General features: G+C 38.3%; 2 protein-coding genes across 2 annotated transcripts in view; one reads left to right on the top strand and one right to left on the bottom strand.

Moving 5' to 3' along the window:
- Positions 1-12,178, bottom strand: part of Prosalpha4 (proteasome alpha4 subunit) — a 47,172-nt gene extending 34,994 nt beyond the window's left edge. The window contains exon 1 of the mRNA XM_090383661.1: positions 11,811-12,178. Coding sequence (XP_090239787.1) covers positions 11,811-11,915 — 105 coding nt within the window. The 5' untranslated portion in view covers positions 11,916-12,178. The remainder of the gene's footprint in view (positions 1-11,810) is intronic.
- Positions 12,179-23,196: 11,018 nt separating this feature from the next.
- Positions 23,197-26,356, top strand: part of LOC150078776 (ubiquitin-conjugating enzyme E2Q-like protein 1) — a 102,258-nt gene continuing 99,098 nt past the window's right edge. The window contains exon 1 of the mRNA XM_090382434.1: positions 23,197-23,338. The gene's annotated coding sequence lies outside the window, so the exon portion shown is untranslated. The remainder of the gene's footprint in view (positions 23,339-26,356) is intronic.

The raw sequence follows: 26,356 nt of genomic DNA, 5'->3' as shown, positions 1-26,356 counted from the left end.
TGGTAAGAGTCTTTTGAGCTATACTCCAGAACACGGGTACCACTTTGCGGCCATGGCCGAAGAACAGTGTGATTGTAGGGGTGAGTTCTGTGATTGGTTGATTATTGGAAATGTATAATTTACCTCATTTTGTGTTTCTGATTATTTGATTGAATGCAAATTCTCATCTGATTTTAGCAGGAAATGCAAAATTATTGTGCTGTTGTTCAGTCGTTGTCGTGTTGCTCTGCTTGCCCTCGGTTATTGTCTTATTGTTATTCCGTGTTCACAAGGATGGATGTAAGACTGTAATTGAATAGTGTATAAGCGTGAATTTGATAGCTTCGTAATACAAATGTTTTCAGCATGGATGTTTGATGAAGTGTACTAGTTGGAATGCGAGGACTAATGTTTTTTTTTTGTTTTCAAGCTGTTTCTTGACGATTTGATTTTTTTCACAGTAATTGTACGAGATGTTAGTATCAAGTTCTCTTTATATTAGTAGAGATGTGGGAGCAGCAACCCCCAGAACAAAAGAAAAAAAAGCATTTCTGTTGACATGCATGAGCAATTCTCATTGTTAATGCACGTGAAATAACGTACAGGCGAGAAGAATCAGTGGTCCTATGAGGTGTTAATTTTTGTTACTTGCTTAAAAAAAATAAATTGCTGTTTTCATGTTTCTTTTTCTTCATTTCAGCTCCGACATATTGTGATGTCACGTGACATCCCCCAGTAACATGCATGCAAGGAGGGAGGGGAAAGCAGTGAGTGGGGGCCCTTCTTTCTCTCCGAAGTATGCGGTTGTACCCATGTTCTGGAGTATAAGCCCCTTTTGTTTCTCTTATTAATCGTGTTGATCTTCTCTACACTCATTCCAACAGATCCACATTCTTCCTAAAATTAGGCTTCCAGACCTGTATACAGTATTCAAGATGGGGCCTGACTATAGCCTTATACAATGGGATAATCCCCACCATATCCCTGCTAGCAAAATTCCTGTATAACAAAATCCCATGAGCTGTCCTGGAAGACTGTGCCAACTGCTCGGAGAACTTCATATCTGACTGCATAATTAACACCCAATCTTTTTCGTTCTCCATTACCCTACATTAATCTGGGATTACTGCTTCCACATCAAATACCTTTCATTTGCCAAAGTTAAACTTCAAATTCTGCTTCTCTACTCATCTGCCTAATTTGTCTAGCTCTTGTTGCAGTAGTATACCCTGATTATTGTGATTAACAACCCTGACAAACCTTTGTATCTGCAAAATTAGACAGTGAGCCTCATATGCCTCCATCAATATCATTAAAAAACAACAAGGGGGCAAGCATTAAACCCTGGGGGAATCCAAACTTTCAGATATAACTTGTGAACCCCCCCCTCCAAACAAAGTGGACTGACATGAACTTTTTACTGGCCAAAAGCAATTCAGAGGCCAAATAATAATTAAATAATAAAATTTAAGTACTATATATTCTAGCATATAAGTCAATTTCCATTTTTTTATTCTTAACCCCAGGGGCTCACATCTGGTGAGTATGGGCTTGGCACACCCAGGGTCCTGAGCTGGATATCATCATTCTTCTCTTTCTTGGTGATTCTCTTCTACTTCTGACTCTTGTTCTCTCTCACTCTCTCTCTAAGGGTACTTCAGAAAAAATTTTTTTGGCTGGTGCAGCATAAGCCTCAGGCTTCCTTGCACCGTATAGCTAATAATAATATCAATAATAATAATATATTCACTGCATTATTGACCCTTTTTTTTACATCATCTTTCAATTATTTCTGATCTTTCTTTTAAAAATTTACATTGTGACACTGCATGGAAAGCAATAAGCATATACGGTACTCCACTCATGTAGGAGGTTACAAAAGCAAAACTTATGGGAATAAGTGGCAATCTGACAACACTCTTACTGATATGAAAATATAGGCGGAACAGGACCAGGGTATGCCTGCCAGGACCAAAGGTTGATGATGTTGTAGAGTAGATATCATCCTTTAAGGGAACAAAAGGTGATACTGTTGTACACGTTGACACTAATGATATTAAGAGTAGGAGACCGGTGGAATTACTTAAGAAGTACAGGTCAATGTATAAAAGCCGAGAGCAGGGTTGAAATTGAAACTGTCTGCAATTCTGCTCAAACACGATAGGAGGGAGTATATGATGAGAGCCCTGTCGATCAATTCAGCCCTCAAGAGATTGTGCAAGGCTCGTGGGGTAGAATTTTTCAAAGCATGGTCTGTGCTTGTTAACAGGAGAGACTACTTCTACAGGGATGGGATACACTTAAATAGAAAGGGTGCAAGAATATCTGCTGATGCTATCAAGGCAGTGGGTTGGAAAACTGCTAGCTTGGGGGATACATAGACTAATAGATTAACAGTAGCTGCTGGCAGAGGTGAAAGTGATTCTTACACTGCTTCTATTGGAATGAGCAGCAGCCTGGAAAACAAGGTGCAGGGGATTCCATAGACTTGCGAGTCATTGAAGAACAAGTAAACACATGGGCTGTGTTAGGGTAGCTAAGAACAGGAACAGGTGCATGTATACTTGATTGTACACCAATGCTAGGAGTTTGGTAAATAAATTTGATGAATTTGAGGTGTTAGTCAAAACATCGAAGGCAGATATTGTTGGGATATCAGAGACGTGGTGTCACACAGATATAAGGTAGGCAGAACTGGAATTTGGGGAGTACAACGTGTACAGGAAGGATAGACAAGATAGAAAGGAAGGAGGAGGTTATGCTATTAGTTAAGAAACACAAAATCCAAGGAAGTGCAGCCAGTCGACAGGGCTGGACAGTGCAGCGTCGAGTCAGTTTAGTGTGACATAAGCACTGGCGAAACAAAATTGAGAGTAGGAGTGTGTTATAGGCCTAATAACTCTGATGAGTAAAATAAACAGCTGTACAGAGAAATAGTGGACCTGTAAATCAGAGTGTCTTATAATGGGGGATTTAAATTTCCCAGATATTGACTGGAATTTGTGGGTTTGTCGCTCACACACTAGCAAGGCTTTTGTGGATTTATTGGATGATTGTTTTCTACAGCAGCATGTTCGGGAGGCAACTAGAAGGAGTAATACTTTGATCTGGGTGCCTCCGTAGCCAGGCGGGCAGGAGCAGCAGTGTGTAGAACACGCTTCTTGATTAGACCGGGGTTCGAGCCCGTGACCACCAAATACGGAGGATGCGGAAAGGTCAGGAAATGACCACCGCATATCATGGGAGCAATAAGGCTTTAGTTGCTAATGCTTCTAAAAACCAAAACAACAACAACTCTTGATCTGATTATCAGTAGTGATTCTTCATGCATTAAGAATCTGCAGGCAAAGGAACTACTAGATAGCAGTGATCACAGTGTGCTCAAGTGAGATTTACTCAAAGAGGAAACTACCATCAGGGGTAAAGGGAAGGGTTTTTGCTTTCGTAAAGGTGACTATGGTGGCCTGAGACAGTATTTAAATTCTATACAGTGGGACCAACTGATGATGTTACCAATAGCAAATTCAAAATGGGAAGTATTCAAAGAATTAATCTTGAAAGCTACTAGGCTTTTCATACCAACTAAGAAATATTGTTCAAGATTGAGGCCTAAATGGATGTCAGATGAACTAATGAGACATGTAGCAGAGAAGAAAAATGCATGGGATACATATAAATTAACAGGTGACACAGTAGCACATGACAGATATAAGCTGGTCTGTAACCAAGTCACAAAGGAGGTTAGGCAGGCAAAGGCAGATTACGAGAAATCTTTGGCAAAGGATGCAAAGAAAAATAGCGGAGTTCTTTACTTATATAAACTCTAGGAGGAAGGAGATGAATCAGATTGGTCCACTTGATATCGATGGTTCCACTGTTGATGATCCAGCTCAGGTAGCTAACAATCTGGTGCCTCCATAGCCAGGTGGGCAGGAGCAGCAGTGCATAGCACACGCTTCTTGGTTAGACTGGGGTTTGAGCCCATGACCACCAAATACAGAGAATGCAGAAAGGTCAGGAAATGACCACCGATATCCCTAGAGCAATATGGCCTTAGTTGCTAAAGCTCCTGAAAACCAAATAAGAACAACAACAGCTAACAAACTAAATGAGTATTTTGTATCTACATTCATACATGAGGAGTTATTCAGGGAGAATACCAGAGGTGAATTAGACTCTGGCAGTGAGCTAGACGATTTTGTAAAAACGGAGAGCAAAGTGGAGGAGAAATTGTTGAAGATAAACATAAGACAGGCACCTGGGGTGGATGGATCTATCCAGTTACATTAAAGGAGGTAGCAAAGGAAGTAAGCAAACCCTTAGCCATAATCATGAGAGCTTCCTTGGACTCAGGGGAGGTACCAATGGACTGGAGATGTGCAAATGTGACCCCAACTAACAAAGGAGGATCAAAGGGCGACACAAGTAATTACAGACCTGTTAGTTTAACTTCTGTTCCAGAGAAATTATTGGAGGCACAGGTTAAAAAAGCACTGCAGGATCACCTAGACAAGACTTCAGTTATACCTCAGACACAGAATGGGTTTGTTAAGTGGAAGTCTTGTCTGACTAATTTGATTGGTTACTGTGATGTGGTCACAAAGAAACTGGATACAAAGAATAATTTTGATATCATATATTTGGATCTTAGAAAGGCTTTTGATACTGTTGCACAAATTAGAGCAGTGTCGCACAGGAGGCAAATTGCTGCTATGAATAAAGGGATGGTTGAGTGGGAGAAGACAGAGTGGTAATCTATGGACACTCTTCGTGGACTAACGTTATTAGTGGAGTCCCCCAGGGTTTAGTGTTGGGTCCATTGTTGTTTTCTGTATTTATTAATGATATTGATCATGGTATATCAGGCTTAATGTCCAAGTTTGCAGACAATATGAAGGTCGACAGGGTTGTTAATGACACCAATGACAGTACGCTGCTGCAACAGGATCTAGAAAAGTTGAGCAGATGGGCTGAGAGGTGGCAACTGAAGTTCATCATTGACAAATGTAAAGTACTGCATATGGGAAGCAGTAACCCCAGAGCAGCGTATTAAAAGTGTGATACTACACTCAGGGTTGTAGAGAATGAAAGGACCTGAGGGTAATTGTGTAAGCAGATATGAAGTTTTCTGAGCAGTGTAGATGGTTTGCATGAGTAGCTCATGGTGTGTTGTCAATGATATATAGGAATTTTTCTAGCAGGGATAAGGAGGTGATTATCTTCTTGTATAAGGCAATGGTCAGGCCACATCTTGAGTACCATATACAGGTCTGGAGGCCTCATTTTAAGAAGGATGTAGAGCTGCTGGAATGAGTACAGAGAAGGGCAATGAGATTAGTGAATGGAACAAAGGGTTGCTCTTACGAAGAAAAGCTTAAGTTTTGCAAATTACAGTGTCTGGAGACTAGGCACCTGCAAGATGGTCTGATTGAGGTGTATAAAGCCTTGAATGGTTTGAGCACACTCAATGCTGATGGGATTCTTCCTCTTGCTCAGAATAATTGTCTGAGAGGGCATAAATTCATATTGAGAAAAGACAATTGTACGATAGATGTGCGGAAGTTGCCTTTAGCCAGTGGTGGTTGATTGCTGGAACAAACTTCCATCTGTCATTGAAGAAGTTGTTAGCTTAAATAGATTCAAGGCAGAACTAGACAAACATTTGGAACGAGTGGATGGGTGAAATGAGAAGGGTTTTTTTTTTTTTTTTTTTTCGGTTGATGCTAATGCTAATGTGCAAAATGAAGGCTTTCATTATGTAATAAAGCTATTTCTTGGGGCCTGTTTAGTCAGTCCTGTACTCTAAATTTATTCTCAAAATGATACTTCAATATGGAAGTGCATTTGTCATAAGAAATTAACAATCTCAAAAGTTCACATTCCAAAAACTGAAAAGTAACCTGAAAACATGGCTATACTCTGGAACAGGGTACTACTTTTTGGGTGTCGCTGAAGAATGGAGTGATTGTTTGGTCGAGTTTTGTGATTAGCTGATTATTGGGAATGCATAATTCACTTCATTTTGCATTTCTGATTGTTTGATTGCATGCAGATTCTCTGCCCTTGGATTGTGTGTTATTGTTATTTTGTGTTTATGGTTTTCAAAAGGATGGATTCAAGACTGTAATTGAATGGTGCACGCATGTGGATTTAATAGCTTGTGAATACAAGTGTTTTCAGTGTGAATGTTTCTTTGAAATGTACCAGCTGGCATGCGAGGACTGATGAGTTGAGTTTTTTTTTTTTTGTTTTCAAGTTGTTTTTTGACAATTTGATTTTTTTCACAGTTGTACGAGTGGTTAGTATCAGGTTCTCTTTATATTAGCAGAGGTCTGGGGGGCAGCAGCCCCCAAAATAAAAAAAAACAACAACAACAACAAAACATTTCTGTTGACATGCATGAGCAATTCTCATTGTTAATGTGCATGAAATTGTCTAGTGATCATCATCATCATCATCATCAGCCATTTTCAATCCACTGCAGGATGAAGGCCTCTCCAGCAACTTTCCAGTTCCTTCTGTTTTGAGCACTGGACATCCATTTACTACCCACAAACTCATGAATTTCATCTATCCATCTCCGCCTTTGTCTTCCAGGTTTTCTTCTAGCTCCTCTTGGATACCATTCTGTTATTTTCTTAGTCCATCTATCATGTCTTCGAGCTATGTGTCCTGCCCAAGACCATTTTAGTTCTTTAGTTTTGATAACAATGTCCTTTACTTGCGTTTGTTGCCTAATCCATGTGTTTCTCTTCTTATCTAACAGTCTGATTCCCAATATGATTCGTTCCATTCTTCGCTGTGTAGTTCTCAGCTTCTCTTCCATTCTTTTGGTGAGTGCCCAAGTTTCACTTCCATAAGTCATGGTGGGGAGTATACATTGGTTCATTATTTTACGTTTCAGACAAACTGGAATATTGCTCTTCAGTATGTGACTATATTTCCTGAATGCTATCCATCCAAAATTTATTCTTCTCTTGACTTCCAGCCATTTATCATTATTACAGCTAATAACTTGTCCCAGATAAGTATATGACTCCATCTTTTCAATTACTGCTCCTTCAATCATTATTTCCCTTTCTGTGGCATACTTGTTCATCATTACTTTTGTTTTTGGGCTGAGAGGTGGCAAATGAAGTTTAACATTGACAAATGTAAAGTACTACATATGGGTAACAGTAACCCCAGAGCAATGTATCAACTCTGCGGTACTACACTGACAGTGGTGGAGAATGAAAAGGACTTGGGGGTAATTGTGCAGGCAGATATGAAGTTCTCTGAGCAGTGCAGACGAGCTGCAAGAGTAGCTCATGGTGTCTTGTCAATGATATACAGGAATTTTTCTAGCAGGGATAAGGAGGTGATTATTCCCTTGTATAAGGCAATGGTTAGGCCACATCTTGAGTACTGTATACAGGTCTGGAGGCCTCATTTCAAGAAGGATGTAGAGCTGCTGGAACGGGTACAGAGAAGGGCAACAAGATTAGTAAATGGAACAAAGGGTTGCTCTTACGAAGAAAGGCTTAAGTTTTGCAAATTACAGAGTCTGGAGACTAGGCACCGGCGAGGTGATCTGATAGAGGTGTATAAGGCTTTGAATGGTTTGAGCATGCTCAATGCCAATGGGATTCTTCATCTTTCTCAGAATAATCACCTCAGAGGGCATAAATTCAAATTGAGGAAGGACGGATGTCGGATAGATGTGCGGAAATTTTCCTTTGGCCAGCGGGTGGTTGGTTGGTGGAACCGACTTCCATCACTTGTTGTTGAAGCTGATAGCCTAAACAAATTTAAAGCTCAGCTGGACAGGTATTTCGAACGAACGGAGGGGTGAAATGGGAGAGGGTTGTTTTTTTTTTTTTTTTTTTTGGCTGATGCTGAATAAGCTTGCTTTCTTGCATCATATGCCTCTACTAATGCTAATGCTAATGTTTTAGCCATATTCATCTTTAGTCCAAAATCCTTACTAGCTGTGCATAACTGATTAAGATTTTCCTCTAATTCTTTGGGATCATGGCTTATGACCACAATGTCATCTGCAAATCGTAAATGGTTTAGGTACTCTCCGTTCACATTGACTCCTTTCTGCGACCAATCTAATCTTCTGAAAGCTTCCTCAAGGGCAGCAGTAAACAGCTTCGGAGATATTGTGTCTCCTTGTCGAACTCCTTTCTCAATTTTAAATTTCTTACTGTCTTTGTCTAGTCTAATAAAGGATGTAGCACTCTCGTATATTTTCTTCAAAATCATAATATATGGGGTATCAATGGCTTGTCTTTCCAGTGCCCGAAACATTGCCTTATGCTGTATGGAGTCAAATGCCTTTTCATAATCCACAAATGCCAGGCATAATGGTGTTTTATATTCATTTGCTTTCTCCATTAGCTGTGATATTACATGAAGGTGATCCATAGTTGAGAATCCTGTCCTAAAGCCAGCTTGCTCTTTCGGTTGATTCTCATCAAGTATTCTTTCTAATCTGTTAGTAATGACCCTTGTGAACAACTTGTAGATATGGGATAACAAGCTAATTGGTCTATAATTTCCAATTTCTGATTTATCTCCTTTCTTATGCAGCAAAACTATGATTGCATTATTCCACTGCTTAGGCGTCACACCTTTTCTAATGCACTTTGTGAAAAGCCTTGCCAGTTTTTGTGTTATGTCTCTTACTCCCAATTTTAACAACTCTACAGTAACTTCATCTTCCCCCGGGGCTTTCCGATTCTTCATTTTCTTCAATGCATGTTCTACCTCATCAGGAAGAATATCGGGTATGTTGTATGTGTTGCTACTTTGCAATCCATCTTCCCCACTGCTGGTATCATTCCCTCGCTCCTTGTATAATTCTCTATAGTAGTCTTCTGATATTTGAATTATGCCTTCTCTGCTGTTTATAAGTACACCATCGCTATTCTTCAGTTTCAGTATCATTTGTCTTTCTGTATTACTGCTCATGGCTGCTGATTTAAATCCTTTGTTTTCCCTTAATGCTTGTTCTACTTTTCTTGTGTTAAATCTTCTTATGTCCTCTCTGAGTCTCTTTCTAATGGCTTTGCATAACTCAGTATACTCAATTTTCTCCCTGTCAGTGTTTTTCTTGCTCTTCATTTGTCGTCTTTGGTTCATCATGACAAGTGTTTCTTGGCTAATTTTTTCTTCTTTGGATTTCTGTTTCCCTATAGGTTTCTTGGGCTTTATCACTTTCAGAAAGTTGTAATATTCCTCGTCGATATCTTGGTTCTGAGCAGTCTGCAGAAGCTCATACTTGTTCTTAAGTTCCAGTACATACTGCTTTTTCTCCTCTTCTGTTATCTCAAAGACCTTTGTATTATTTACTCGAGTCAGTTTTTTCCTTTCCTTTCCTACATCTATATCAAGTGTACATCTTACCATTCTGTGATCACTTCCAACATTTACCTTATTCAGGACGGTAACATCATTCACAATATATCTTCTGTTAGTGAGGATGAAGTCGATTTCATTAGTAGTTAATCCATTTGGACTCTTCCATGTCCACTTTCTGTTCACCCTTTTCTTGAAAAAAGTGTTCATTACTGACAGTCCTTGAGATTCTGCAAATTCCACAAGTCTTTCACCTCTTTCATTTCTTTCACCAATTCCAAAATTTCCTATAGTTCCCCTTTCTGTGCTGTTTTGTCTTTTTCCAACCTTAGCATTGAAGTCTCCCATAATAATAGTGTAGTGGGTTTTCGGCTCATCTAGAAGACTCTCAATTTCGGTGTACATTTCTTCAACCTCCTCATCATCACGGCTCGATGTTGGTGCATAAATCATTATAATCTTTAGCTTGTATCTCTTAGAAATGTTGAGTATTAGTCTTGACACTCTTGGTGATGTACTTTTGAATTCCAAAATGTTGTTTTTAAAGTCTTTATGGACCAGAAACCCAACTCCACCTTCACTCCTTTCACTGTTTCCATTGGTGTACAGCAGATTTCCACTTGATAAACTTATAAGTGATTCATTTCTTCTTCTTGTTTCAGCCAAACCGATGATATTCCAATTCACATTTTCTAATTCCTTTTCCAGCTCTAATATCCTGTCTTCACCGATGAGTGTTCTTACGTTATAACAGGCCAAGTTCAGTTTAAGTGCATGGCAGCCTGGTCGTACCCAGAGATTCTTAGCACCCTCTGCTTCCACTCTAATCCTCTCGCTGCCGTAAGAGGGAGAGTGAAAGCTGCTGGGGACTGAGGGCCATTTGTTTCGTCGTGCTTTCATATTGCTGGAGGGTTTGGTCTTTTCCTCTTCACGCTGACCAGGCGTCTTGAAGAGAACCACTCTACACGTTCGTTGCCACCTAAGTGACGTAACAGGGCTTACCATCGAGAAGGTGTGCATGAGTGGATTTTAGGGAGGCAGGCCAACCGGACTTCTCCTAAATCTTCTGTAATAGAGAGATATTGGATCCATCAGTGTTTTAGGCTGAGTGTCTGATAACACACAGTGATGTGCAGCCACAAAAGCAGCAGTGGGGGCAACAGTGCCCAGAACACAAAAAAAAAAAAAAAAAAAAAATTTCTGTTGACATGCATAAGCAATTCCCAGTCTAGTAATATAGGACAAGAAGAATCCGTGTTTGATTTTTGTTAGTTGTTTAAAAAAAATTGCTGTTTTGCTGTTTCTTTTTCTTCATTTCAGCTCCAACATATCACAATATCACATAACATCCACCAGTAACATGCAGGTGAAAAGTAGATGAGGAAAGCAGTGAGTCGGATGTGCCTTTACTAGCCTATCACTGCCTTCTTCCTCTTTCTCACCAAAGTACGGGGTTTTACCCATGTTCTGGAGTATAACCAAAAACACAACTGTAATAAATTTTGGAACTATCTTCATCTAATGAAAAAGATGAACGAATTCTTGGGTTTTAAAAGCTAGCAACAATATATATTTATTTAAAAATATGTATGTACTAAATTGGAAATATATTGGTATTAATTTATATCATGTCATATCATTTATAAGCATGTACCTTTAATTCCAGTTTCAGATTTTATATTTGACACATAAACTGGCTATAAAATAACAGGTGATTTTCAGTGCTTCAAAGGTCAAATTTATATGCTGAATAAATCGATTGCATTATTCAACACTATTTAACGATGTACATACAACCATTTCAGAATGAGGCCCACTTGCCATATTGTTTTAGAGTCTCTGGGCTCACATCTGGTGAGTGTGGGCTTGGCACACCCAGGGTCCTGAGCTGGATATCATCATCATTCTTTTTCTTGATGATTCCTTTCTACTCCCCCCCCCCTCTCTCTCTCTCAGGGTGGCTCAGAAATTTTTTTTTTGGCTGGTGCAGCAAAAGTCTCATGCTTCCTTGCACTATATGGCTAATAATAATAATATCCGTGCGGATACTAAGTTTAAGGGGTGCTGCACAACTTAACTAACTAATCTGCTAGTGCAATACAACTACAGGGAGTTACCAGAGGGCAGACTGGCATGTGTCTGTTTAGTAGTTACTATTACTGGTTAAGTCATGGCTTAGCCTGGTAGCACTACAATGTGAAAACTCATATATAACTGGGGTAGGAACCTCTTTGAAGAGATCAAAACAATCCCCATATCTCAAGTACAGAAGAGATTTCTGTCACAATGGCTTTAATAATCTGTAGTATTTAAAGGTGCAAAAAAAAAAAAAATAAATAAATAAATAAATAAACATATGTTTTAAATGGATCAAAATAAATTGAATCCCCGCGCCCACAATTACCTAAATCCGGCACTGGATACTGTATATCGCATCAGAGCATTGAAGAAGATATATGAAGCTTTATACATAAAGAAATACTTACCGCTGTTGAGCCTTTCTTCACTGCTTCTTGAGCATATTCCACTTGAAAAAGATGTCCGTCTGGAGAAAATACAGTGATTGCTCGATCATATCTTGAAGTGCCCATTCTGGTTAAACGCAATGGATATTTTACAATAAAAATCAAGTTTCCACTTGAGTTCGGGCAATGCCGTGTACAGGATTTTAGTAGTTTAACTAAAACGATGCAGGAAAATAGCTTTAACAGCTAAAAGTTATTTTTAATACAACTGTAATTACTGATACATAGTAAGGAAAACTATACTTATTTTATCAAATATTAATATCTTAATTAATTACCAAATATACAGAAACTCGAAATAAAGCCGTAAGCTGACAATCATGTTTTGAAGCTACTATACTGCCACCTACCAACTTAGAATGAATACTATAATGATAAAGTGAAATACAGTACTGTTTTAAAGAGCATATCACTATGCATCTTTTAATTTACAAAAATACACTCTTTATGATGTTCCAATGACAGAACGTAATTTATGAATTACCTGCGCTCGATATGGAAAATTTTACGAAACTGAAGTTATATTGAAATAGTGCATATGAGTAGAAGTACCCCAGAGAAACGTACCAACTGTGTGGTACTACATTTAAGGTGGTCGAAAATGAAAAAGACCTGGGAGTAAGTGCCTTATACAGAGGGACAGAGGCCTTATACAGACGCCTTGATTACTGCGTACAGGTCTGGAGGCCTCATTTTAGGAAGGATATAGATTTGCTCGAGCGTGTACAAAGAAAGGCAACAAGATTGGTGAGGGGAATGAAGGGATCTTCTTACCAAGAGAGGCTTAAGTTCTGCAAATTGCAGCGGCTGGAGACTAGGCACCTGTGAGGTGATTTGATTGAGATGTATAAGGCCTTGAATGGGTTGAGCACACTGAATTCTGATGGGATCCTTCCACTTGTTCAGATTACAGACCTAAGGGGCATAAATTCAAATTAAGAAAAGACAGACGTAGAATAGATGTGCGGAAATTTGCCTTTAACCAGCGGGTGGTTAATTGCTGGAACAAACCTCCATCTGTCGTTGTGGAAGTTGATAGGTTAAATAAATTTAAGGAGGAACTGGACAGGCATTTGGAGGGAATGGTGTGATTTTTTTTTTTTTTTTTTTTGGCTGATGTTGCATAAGCTCATACACTTGCTTTCTTGCATCACATGCCACTACTACTACTACTATAAAATTGAAGCACTATATAAATTGAAGTACTATATCGTACTAGATAGTACGATATACACTGGTGTGCAAAACTTAAGGACCAACACTATTTCTAAAGGTTACAACCAGAAAATCTTTACTTAAGGTACTCTTTACTGATAAGAGTAGATTCAGTCTCAGCAGCGATTCTGGAAGTCGGCTAATATGGCGAGATGTTTGCACACGGTATCACCCCGCAAACATCACTGAAAGGGATTGATATGGCGGTCGAAGCGTTCTCGTCTGGGGAGGCATTATCTTCGATGGACATAAACAACTCCAGATACTGGAAGGCGGTACTATAACCAGTGCACGCACTGTACTGAGGTAATCATTGCCCATGTGCGTCTGTTCCGAGGTGCCATTGGCCCCCCGAGTTCGTGTTTATGGATAATAACACCACACCCCATCGCACTGCAGCCGTTGATATGCTTTTAGAAAGTGAGGACATTGTTCGCATGGATTGGCCTGTCCATTCCCCTCGATCTAAATCCCATCGAACACATATGGAACGATCTGAGGAAACGCCTAGCGGCACGTCCACACTCACCAGAAAAGGTTAACCAGCTGAAGACAGCGCTGACAGATGAATGGACGATGTTACCGCAAGAACTTATCAACAACATCGTTGTAAGTTTGGACAGGTGGTGCAAAGCCTGCATCAACATTAGGGGTGGCCATATCTCCTACTGAAGACCACCTCTTCCCTTTGTTCCGTCTTTGATAATGATGCATCTGTATCATGGCAACCAGTGCTGTATTGCCATTTTTAAATAAAGTCCCACTCTACCGTTTTGTTTCGTTGCTGTGTCGGTGTTGTTTCCTTCATCATTTCTGTACCTCACGCGGTTCCTTTGGTATTCTTTTCATATATCCAGGCCATTCTTACGGGAAGCTACAGGTGAAAACCTGACTGGTGCTTAAGTTTTGCTCACCAGTGTTGTACCATAATAGATACAGTACTAGGTGGTACGATATAGTGCCATAATAGATATAGTACTAAATGGTACGATATAGTGCCATAATAGATATAGTACTATATCTAGTAGGATATAATACCGATGTTTACATGTCGTCGTGGGTAGTACAGTTGGTAAATTCGCCGTCCTCCCCACATCAGGTGGAAAAGAACTGAGTTCGAGTCCCATCGATGACGTGAGGAATTTTTATGGGACTTTTTCACAGCGTGGCTGAGTTAATCGGCCTCAGACGAGGACAGCATGTTTTTTTTTTTTTTCTCGGGAACTAGGGTTTTTCGTCCAGGAAACAAACAATCGGCCTCAGAACAAATGCAATTTACAGACAATATACACGGGGAATATGGCCTTGCTCCTAAAAACCATACTACTGCTTACGGCATTAAATGCAACTGATCTTACTCATCGGCAAATGGCGGAATCAAAGTGTGTGAGAAACCTGAACGACATTCCTTCGTGTTCCCATCCATTCAGAGAAATTTGTATTATATAACATTCTTCTTCTTACATTGCTTAAATTTAAACAGAAATTGTTATCGATTCAGCGCTCAATGCTTTATGTTATTTCTAGTTTGTGCAGAACAGTCTCAACGAATGCAATGCAGGTTTTGGCCGGGCATTTGCCTCTAGACTTGTACATTGTGTATCGGGCCCTTTGTTATTACTTAAAAAAAAGGCATAGTTGTTTCTTTCATGAATATTACATCTGATGTCACTATAGAGATAGCTAAAGCTAAAAAAATGTTCTAACACAGTTGATTGGTATGTGGCAACAGAGATGGGATCTTAGTGTAACTGGGGAGGTGACTAGATTGTTCATTCCAACAGTTACATTTACTTATGATAGTAACAACAAATGGTTTTTTCCTTCTATGGTAACATCGTTTATTTCAACTGGCCATGGGTCATTGAATTTTAAACTACATTACTTTGGTCTAGTCAGCTCTCCTTTATGTACTTGCGGTCAACCTGAGACTTGGAGTCATTTATTATATGATTGTAGTTTGTATGTTCAACTTAGAGAAAGGCTAAAAGTGAAGATTGGTAATTTAGTTAGAGGCTGTGAAAGTGATCTTATTGCTAATCAGGATAAATTTCAAGCATTGCAAGAGTTCTGTGTAACTGTTTTTCAATGGAGAAGACATTGGAATAATCTAATTATATTATATTATGTGTGTGTGTGTGTGTGTGTGTGTGTGTGTGTGTGTGTGTGTGTGTGTGTGTGTGTGTGTGTGTGTGTGTGTGTGTGTGTAATTTTATTTTTATTTTTATTTTTCTATTATTATTTTTTATTTTATTATTATTATTATTATTTTTTTTTTTTTTTTTGCTGGCTCTCAGGTGTGGGCAGCCTGGGAGCGGGTTGCTGGCACCCACCGGTATAGCACTACTTCCGGTGGGTGCGGGACTTTTGTGCATGAGGCACTTTCTTCCATCTCCGCGTTGTGTACTCTATTTGTGTATTACAGACCTCTGGGAAGGCCAGAAGTTTAAAAAGTGTAATGTGTGTGTTAGTTTTATTCCCCTGACCATTTAGGATTGGGTCCTTAGTAAGACCTCCCCCCCCCCAGTTGCCCACATTTAGTCCCGAGGAGACAGGTCAGGTAGTAGAGGGATCGCTTATGTATTCTGGCAGGGCTTGCCACCTAATTTCCGAAGAATTCAGTGGCAAGGGCTTAAAAAAAAACGAGACAAGTTAGAGTTGGGATAGAGTCTGAAGGAGATGAGGATAGGTAGAAATATGGGGATGATAGGGAGGACAAACCCAAACTGGTCAGGGGAACAAGCCCCACCCGGGTATAATGAGCAAAGATTTGGGAACAGGGGCGGGCCGTCCCGAGGGTGCCAGGACTCGAACGTAAACTTTCAAGGGGCGCCTGAAAACCTGAAACTTACATAGACACACATGACGAAAATTTTAAATATGTCGTATTTTTTTCTGAATATAAACATGATACTGAACTTTTGTTGATGTGTGCATAATGCGTGTCCACTCTACAATTCACTATATAAATTAACCCTTCAATACTCGCGCGAGACCCAGGTGGACTCCTGCTTTTTTTTTTTTTAATGGCTGTATTTTCTTGTACAAAAAATTTCCAGAGACAGTGTTCACAGTACCTTTCTAGGAAATCGTGTAGGAATTTATTCTATTTATGAATGGAATTTCGAGGAGGTGCTAATCGGATTAGGAAGACGGCACAGCTCGTTCTTGCCCTGGGTCTATAAAACACAAGCCATGTTATGAGACTTTTAACTGTGTAGAACGCGAAGGGGCCTGTGGCGATGACCACCCATTAGTTGCTACTTCTATATTGTTTTGCTAGCTGAACTGAAGTGATATGACGCTAAGATTTTCCACTGTATATTATTATAATTCTATTGCTTTTTTATTAATTATTATTATATGAATAAAAGTAGAACAAAAAATATAAATATTTTTGAGGGGGTACGCCAAATTTCGATTGGTACCTGGGCGCTACATTCCCTAGGAACGCCCCTGCTTGGGGATAATTGTGCAGAAAGATATGAAATGCCCTGAGAAGTGCAGATAGGCTGCCAGGACAAATTCAATTCAAAATTCAAATTATTATATTAGGGCCACCCGTAATCTCTTACATATACCCCTATATCTATTATGACTGTAAATTGCGTGTGTTCTCTGGTCGATCCGCCTGTTTTGTTGGAAGAAAAAAAACCCCAGTTTCTGAGGGAAAAACCTTGCTATCTACTCCTGAGACCGACTAACTCAGCCACGGAGTGAAAAAAGCCCACTAAAGTTCCTAGCGTCATCGATGGAATTCGAACCCGGGCCTTTTACATCCAGTGTGACGAGGACGGTGACGATACCACTGTGCTACACGCGCAGACTAAGGCTGCCAGGACAGCCCATGAGAGTTTGTTTTTGATATACAGGTGTTTTTTAATTAGGGATAAGGAGATGATTATCCTGCAGTATAAGCACCAGGTAAGCCAATCCTGAGTATGGAATGCAGATCCAAAAACCTCATTTCAGGCGGAAATGGATATGTTGTAATAGCGCTTTTAGGAGCATTAGCGACTAAGGATATGTTGCTCCATATATACTGTCTATAAATTGTGTGTGTTCTGAGGCCGATTTTCTATTTATTGGACAAAAAACCCGAGTTCCCGGGAGGAAAAACCATGCTACTCTCAGAACATTACACATCATTACAGCCCCCCGGTGTTTGAGAAAAAGATGAATGAGTGTGAGTGAAAAAAAAAATATATATATATGTATGAAACTTGAAAGAAAAAAAAATATATATATAATATAAGAAAAAAGTATAATAATAGAATGCAAGTAGAGTGAGAATGCAGATTATGAATGTAGTAAATGTGTGTCTCTCCCATCCCTTCGCCTAGTGGGTTCCGCACTGCCAACAAACATATTCCATCCCCGGAGCGGGATTGGCAGCTTGACCTTCCTATTGGATTTGACACTACTTGGACATGACACCGACGAAGACATTCTGCGGCTTTGTTGCCGACACGTCATTGGCGATCTGAACTGGGTACTCTAACCGGGTTCCCTTTAAAACCCCATCCCCCGGCAGGGAGGAGGAGGAGACAAGTCTCTGTCTCCTCTCCTCCCTGCTTGTTCTATGTTCGATTTGTCTGTTTTGCTGGACGAAAAACCCCAGTTTCTGGTAGAAAAGCTTCGCTATCTACGCCTGAAACCGACTAACTCAGTTACAGAGTGAAAAAGGCCCATTAAAGTTTCTTGAGTCATTGAAGGGATTCGAATTCCGGGGCTTTTCCACCAGGTGTGTCCGGCCAAACTACGGTGCCGTCAGCGACAAACATGGTGGGCGCTTTCATCAAGACATCGCAGCGATGGAACAAAGATGCAAAAGAAATGGAGCGCCGCCATGTTAGCCGATTATTGTTGGATAGTGAAACAATAATCGGGATACAAGTGAAAGACAGAAAGGTCCCGTATTTGATACAGGTATGTTAGTAGCTACATTTTACTGGCATATAAAAAACTCTTTTTTTTTTTCGAAAACAAGAACCATTTTAAGCACTATTTTAGTGTTTACCGCCCCAAAATCTATAAAGTAAATTTACTTTCATGTGCGTCATTACTTTCAAGATATGACGCAAAAATTGTTGTTCAGTGTAATAATAAGATTTATGAAATGTGATTTCCCCCCCTCGGTCTCTAAACCCAAACAAGATGATTTGGGAAGCCCAATTTCAGATCATCAACCCAGAATGTTAAATTAGGTAAGCACCGTAAGCAAGTACTGAGTAAACTTTACAGGCAATTATTCTTATTCGTATAACAAAAATAAGTATAACTGCAGTTATACTAATAGCTATATCTCTAAAAAAAAAAAAAGAGAAGCGATCCGACTGAGTGATATCGATTAGTCGGATCTTACTTACTTACTCTTATGCTACAGTGTTTAAGTATAGTCACTACCCTTCTGAACATCCTCCCCCTATTCTGTCAACTGTTCAATGCCTTAATACCGTCATGGTTAATTTTTTTTTTATTGTTAGAAAAAAATTACGATACATTTTCGTTGCGATGTGGTAGCACTTGATGCAATGTTTAAAGAATATAGAAGTGTAGGATGACGCCACTAACTTAGCTTTATTCTTTGACTCCAATAAACATTACTGTGATGGCCTAATGTGCATTTTTCGACAACGATATTCATCCTTTTTGTAGGAACTCAGTCGCCAAGACGTTTTATTTCGAAGAAAACAGCAATACTGTGTTCGAAAGAATTAAGGAATTGTAGCATGTGCAAACGATATTTGTATAAATGTGATGATAGGCATCGCAGGATCATCTAGACAAGACTTCAGTTATAGCTCGGACACAGCATGGGTTTGTTAACGGGAAGTCTTGTCTGACCAATTTAATTGGATACTATGATGTAGTCACAAAGGAACTGGATGCAAAGAATAACTTTGATATCATATATTTGGATCTTAGAAAAGTCTTTGATACTGTTGCACATGGAAGACTGCTGCACAAATTGGAGCAGTGTGGCATTGTGGGCAAATTGCTACTCTGGATAAAGGGATAGTTGAGTAGGAGAAGACAGAGAGTGGTAATCAATGGACACTGCTCTTCCTGGACTAATGTTATTAGTGGAGTCCCCAGGGTGTTGGGTCCATTGTTGTTTTCTGCATTTATAAATGATATTGATGATGATATATCAGGCTTAATGTCCAAGTTTGCAGACGACCGAAGGTTGGCAGGGTTGTTAATGTCTCTAATGACAGTACACTGCTGCAACAGGATCTAGAAAAGTTGAGCAGATGGGCTCAGAGGTGGCAAATGAAGTTTAACATTGACAAATGCAAAGTACTACATATGGGAAGCAGTGACCCCATAGTAACGTATCAACTGTGTGGTACTACACATGACAGTGGGAGAGAATGAAAAGGACCTGGGGGTAATTGTGCAGGTAGATATGAAGTTTTCTGTGCGATGCAGACGGTCTGCAAGAGTAGCTCATGGTGTCATGTCAATGATATACAGGAATTTTTCTAGCAGCGACAATGAGGTGATTATCCCCTTGTATAAGGCAATGGTCATGCCACACCTTGAGTACTGTATACACTACTAGAAAACAAGGGGGCCTCATTTTAAGAAGGATGAAGAGCTGTTGGAACGAGTACAGAGGAGGGCAACAAGATTAGTGAATGGAACACAGGGTTGCTCTTACGAAGAAAGACTAATGTTTTGCAAATTACAGTGTCTGATGACTAAGCACCTGCGAGGTGATCTGATTGAGGTGTATGAAGCCTTGAATGATTTGAACATGCTCAATGCTGATGGGATTCTTCATCTTGCTGAGAATAATCGCCTGAGAGGGCATAAATTCAAATTGAGGAAAGACAGTTGTAGGATATATGTGCGGAAGTTTGCCTTTAGCCAGGGGGTGGTTGATTGCTAGAACAAACTTACATCTGTCGTTGTAGAAGTTGATAGCTTAAATAGATTTCAGGCAGAACTTGACAAACATTTGGAGCGAGTGTATGGGTGAAATAAGGTTTTTTTTTTTTTCTTTTCTGCCTGATGCTATATAAACTTGCTTTATTGCATCATGTGCCTTTGGTAATGCTAATGATATGGGTATGTCATGATGTATTTGAATCTAAGTTGTGATCAGCGTACGGTGACAACATTCAAAGTGATTTTCTAGAGCGGACAACAATTACGGTTTAATTGGAACATGACACATCAGAAGTAAGCACTATAAGCTTATGGGAATAGTTTGTCACTGCATATGCAAGCGCGCCCTCATTTGGTAGTACAATTGGTAGAATCTTCGTCCTCTCCACACTGCGTGCCAAAGACCTGAGTTCGAGTCTCGTCAATGACGTGAGGAATTTTTATGGGCCTTTTTCACATTTCTGATTTATTCGGTGTCATGCGAGGATAGCATGGTTTTTAACATAGCATTGTGTTTTCCAAGGATAGCACGAAAACTCTGGTTTTTCGTCCAGAAAGCAGAAAATCGATTACAGAACACACGCAATTTAGAGATAATGTATACGGAGCAACATGGCCTTAGTCGCTGATTCTCCTAAAGCCTTACTAAAACTGAAACAAACATCATGTGCACTAAAACAGCATTAAACAAGCAGCATGCACAAAAACTTTTGTATGGTGTAATTTCCAGACATTTTTGTCATCTGCAATTCCTATCAAATCAAGATATTGATAAATTGCGGGGGCAATGTTTCCAATTCTTTTGTAAGTGCAGTTTCCAGCTCATTAAGTGCCCCTGAGCACTTCGGATAAGATAAGAGTTCGGATACAATATGTTTTTTTAGGGCGTCCCAGACGTGCTCAATGGATTTATTTCTGAGGAACCCCCAATCCATGAAGATGATCCCAGTCATTATCGACATATCTCGATTATAAGCATTTTGCTATAAACTTCTGACATTTCTCGCATAGTCTCTGTTACACTCATACCACGTATGTGGAATGTAATAGCGTATAACAAAATATTGCTCAGTCTGAACACCCTTCATTATACAGCTGAAAAAAATATGGTTCCTACAATATATAATTTAAAGCTACATTGTAACTCCTAGAGATCTCAGTTGTTGCAGTAAGGTTTAAGAGCATCAGCGACTAAGGCCACAGTGCTCGTGTATCAATATACACTGCCTCTAAATTGCGTATTTTCTGAGGCAGATTTTCTGTTTGCTAGACGAAAAAACTAAGTTTCCGGTAGAAAAACCATGCTACTGTCGCCTGAGACCGACTAACTCAGCCATGGTATGAAAAAGCCTATAAAAATTCCTCCCATCATCGACGGGACTTAATTTGGACCTAACCTAACGAACTGTACTACCCATCTCAGGGCTAAACATCTCAGAACGGCGTCAGCATATTTTTGAACGTACACACCTCTTCCATCTAACGCCAATTTTCGAAAAATTGAGTGGGTGTTGTATTGACATTCCGCAATGATCAGCTTGTGTCGATGTCATATTTTCCCCAAAGATTTTTGGCTTCTTGATCCTATTAAACTCATTACCTTAGTTTTCAAACAGTAAGGCCATCACGTTAATCCTTTAAAGTAACTAATTGTAGTGTTGTTGTTGATTATTGTGGCATTATTTAATCTCCATCCCAGAAATATCATTTGGACATTGTCGAACTTATAAAAATCTAATTTATTCGTTTTTTTTATTATTATATTAGCTATATAGTGCAAGGAAGCCTGAAGCTTATGCTGCACCAGCCAAAAAAATTCCCAAGTTACCCTGAGAGAGAGAGAGGGGGGGGGTAGAAATGAATCATCAAGAAAGAGAAGAATGATGACATCGAGCTCAGGACCCTAGGTGTGCCAAGCCCATACTCACCAGATGTGAGCCCCTCGTTTCCTTTGTTTCAAGAAGCATATAAAATTCAAAGTTCCGTCGGAAAGATTAAAAAGCTCTGTGCAATTAATTAAGTTTAATTTATCATTGTTTAGGGAGTAATCTTCAGTTTTGTTTTATAATTTAGTCTACAGTTATATTGATTATCTTGCTCTTTTAACTCTTATTTCGTTAACCAAGATCCGAGATGATGGAAGATGTTATAACAAGGAACGCTCATCAGTATGTTATGTAATGAAAGATGTTAATGTGTACATCACATTACCGACGTGTGTGATGAATCGTAATGGCATTCCGGTGCCTGTTCCGAGCCCTGTATGTGATGTCTCCCAAAGATTCTTGAATACAATACGTTTTATTCTAGCCTCTTATTATCAGGAAATGTTTTTTTATTAGTACAGTATTTTTTGATACGAAGCTAATTAATCTTCACATGGTTGATATTTTTTCTTCATGAAAAATGCCCTCGGGGTAGCACAGAGTATATAAGCACTATCTCCACACCCAACAGAAAAGGTCCGAGTTCAAACCCTGTGAACGACGCGAGGTATTGTTATGGGCGCTTGCATTTGTGGCTTAGTCTGTTGGCCTCAGTAGAGGGTTGAATGGTTTTTTCTCCCGTAAACACCGGTTTTTTCTCTAGCAAATAGGCAAATCGACCACACACAATTTACGGACATAATATATTCGGTACAATACGGTCTAAGTTGCTGATGCGCCTAAACACTATAACAGAAACAACAAAAATTCGTGGAGCCATTTTTTAAAAAAAATTACTATTTGATCGGTTGTGTTCCAATGTATTTAGCCGTCATTTTTTGTAAACCAGTTTCTTATCTGATTATATTTGTTCAAAGCCGATTGCACATTACTCATTACTGATATTTTGTGATCGGATTGTATACCAAATTGGATGATACTGTTGTGGACGGTAGTGTATTTCATACCTCAGTGGAATCAAAAAAATTTAATATAATTTACATTCATATTAAATTTTTAATTAATGAAGTATTTCTACGTATGAATTACCATATATTACTGTAATGTATGCATTAAATAAATTTAATGTATGCGTTAAATAAACACATTGCGTTCTATTTTGAATTTCTTTTCAACGAACAACAAAATATTTATGCTAAGGACATTGTGGATTCAAATGTTACGTGATTTTTATTATTTTTTAAAATTTATCATGAGGTAATTAAACTTTTCACCACTAGAGTGCGAAAACGCATCGAAAATGTCACGTTCAAGTATATCGTTTGCCACTTGCTTCCTTGTGGCGCTAGTGTAGCAACTTTGGCTGCCTCGGTGTTTCTCAGTGAAGCACGATTCTAACAACGTCCATTGGTGATCTGCAGTTTGTGTGATACGTGTTTACAGCGTTTCTCGAAAAGTTGGGGAGGGTCAAGATCTACAAGGTTGAAAAGGGTAAGAAATAAAATTGCATAATGCTTTCAATAAAAATTGACCAGATTTAATCTGTGATGTGTTTTAAAATACGCGATAATATTTTCCAATGAAGCATAAATCTTGATATCGTTTGGCGGTAACAGCTGATGTGCAATGTTTACATGCTTGATCAGCATAAGGTAAACTAAATGAAACTATTTCTTTTGGAAGTACTTTAATTAACCTACGCTTGCCAGAATTATGCCATATAATTTTAATTAGCATATTTTTATATGCCAAATTAAGAATTATTTTGAGAGTAATATACTAAACAGATAATTGCTGCACATAGTAAAAGCATTAGATGAATGATGCTGTATACAGTATATTTTTAAAGCAAGTACACTACTTAGTTTTCCACACACAAAAAAGTCAGCTGCACTTTTTCTACTTAAATAAAATTTAAATGTAGTCTCAATTACGCCTAGGATGGCTCAAAGCGATTATAAACATTCTGGACTTTTTATTCTCAAGTAATCGGGTTAAGTAGTTTTTGTAATGGTATCGCAGAAAACAAGGGATAAAGTTAAATCCAAAGCTGCATCATTGGGGAGGTAATCTATAAACGCTCCCCCATCCTAGCGAGAGATTAGCCGTGGATCATTAAGGTGTCTTTTTTTTTTTTTTTTTTTTTTTAATGAATACAGTAATTATGTCTGCAGGAAATATTTCTTAAAATAAAATATCTTCTCCCCCATACATACATACATACCCCGGATTCAACATCGATAGAGATTGTGATCATCTGCGTTGAAAGAGGAAAAGCCTCATTGAGAGAGAACTGGGTACATTATTGATTTATAATTTCGATAATGAATTATCAGACTCAGATGTGACGTCAGAACCAAAAGAAAGGCCATTACCACGATGCCAGCCAACATATAATGAAATTCTTTACTTTTATCGTTTGGCGATCGACAAGTAGAAGCTTTTGACTTCTGTAGACTTTCTAAGATATTGAAACAATTATAGGAATAATTGTGAATAATTGTCATCTCTTTAAGCCCCTTCCCCCTTTCTTAAACCAGTTTCTTTAATTCATGGGCCACTTCAGTCTTCGTCTTTTACAAAATTCTACCCAGTAGTAGCTGGCGGATCTGGCGTCTTCTGCGAAAAATATTTTGCCCATGAATAAAAAAAAGAAAAGAAAATAGAATTCAAAAGACGGTATATGGAAATAGAATTCGTTGACATTAGAGATAAGATCATTTATATTTGTGAAATGAATTAGGAAGATTTTGAGAAATTTATTACTTTTTTTTATTTATATGTTTTATTTTAATATTATTTTTTGATAAAATTTTAATTTTGCTATTCATAATTTATTGATGTAAAAATGTCATGTTTGGACAAATTATTGGCAGGAATGAGAAAATGAAGTGGGTAATTTTTATTTCTTTACTTTATTTATTTATTTATTATTAATATTCTTATTTTATTTATCTAGGTAGTGTTACCAGAGTGTAATTTATATTTAAGTACAGTACGTTTCAAAAGTATGTGCAAAAAATTATTGAGTCCAAAGTATTAAAAAAAAAAGAAAAAAGTCTCATATATACATGTTTCCGATTCTGAATGAATCATGTTTATATATTTTTGACCATAGAATATGCCCCAAATTTTGTATACATAATTTCGAAACACTGTTATATGTACATTTTATAATCCATTGGATGGATCCATTTATGCATTAAACTATATTCCTCTTTTTTTTAACAGTATTTTAGGAAGCGTTTGGTGCACAGAAATGCAATTTTTCAAATCTCTTATCTTTACCGTTTTTTTTAGGGATTATTAATAATTAAACTTTTACTACCACTGTATAACGATGCAGGGGCGGTACCACGATTTTATAAGGATGGGGCTAAGCGTTAATTGTTATGTAGCAGTAAAGTCCTTGCCTGGGACCGCTCCTAACTATGGTTACTTGTTCCCTCTTAATTATTATAGTATTAATCATGTATCTGTTGTTATTTGCTTCTTAATTTCTATTCTCAAAGCATTCATAGCCTGTAGCTGGTGGTTTATCAACCTTTAGGGAAGCGCCAGAAGTGGTAATGACGTTTTTTCCATCTTCTGCTTCAGTGTTACTACTGTTCTATTTTCCTTCTAATATATTAAAATATTTCTTCACGGAAATAAGAACTATTTGTGAAATTTATTTCGTAGAAAATATTACATAAAGTAAGTTAAACTCCCATTCAATAGGACTACTTAATTATTTCGAGATTCGACGTGTCAGGTTTCCATATTGAAATCTATTATCAGTACAAAGACTGTATTAGTATTAGGGATTTCATTATTTTTTTATAGCCAAATAAAATAATTTAAAAAAATAATAAAATAAATATTAAATTCCATAAAATTCGCTTTTTAATAACATTTCTCGTAGTTTAGTATTATTCTCATTTCAGAGTACTTAATCATGAGCAATCGTGTAATACCCTTTTCAACAATATTAAAATTAGAAAAAAAAAATTCTTTTCTTTTCTTTCCTTTCCTTTTTTTTTTTTTTTTTTTGTTCTCTTCTTAACCGTTCGAATTTGACTTCCTTACTTCATATTTGGTCGCCAAACTCTTACTATTTATATCTTTCCTCAGTTTTTCAGCGATGATCACTTTATATCAGATAAGTACATGCATTGAAGCACAATAGGAAACCTCTTATCTCATCCAAAGATATAAAAAGTATGAACAGTATTCTAACTTACACAAATGCCTATATCCATCATGTAAATACTGGCGAGATCGCAGCATCTTTGAAGTTTTTTTTTTTTTTTTTTTTTTTAACTTGCCACTATAATTTCGTGTGTAATTCCGGCTCTACGATTTCCGAAGTTTTTCCTTTCTTTCTTCCCTCTTGGGATAGAGAGATTCAATTTTTAGGGACGATAAACTGATCTCTGCACACAAGAGAATGAATCTCGTGGCTCAGATCAATGCGCATAGCTTTCTAGCTGTTTTACCGATACAGCACATTTGACTCAGTGCATTTCC

This window comes from Mastigoproctus giganteus, chromosome 10, assembly GCF_048544385.1.
Source record: "Mastigoproctus giganteus isolate SK-2022 chromosome 10, ASM4854438v1, whole genome shotgun sequence".
Taxonomy (NCBI): Eukaryota; Metazoa; Arthropoda; class Arachnida; order Uropygi; family Thelyphonidae; genus Mastigoproctus; species Mastigoproctus giganteus.
This window is presented reverse-complemented; position numbering and strand designations above follow the sequence as displayed.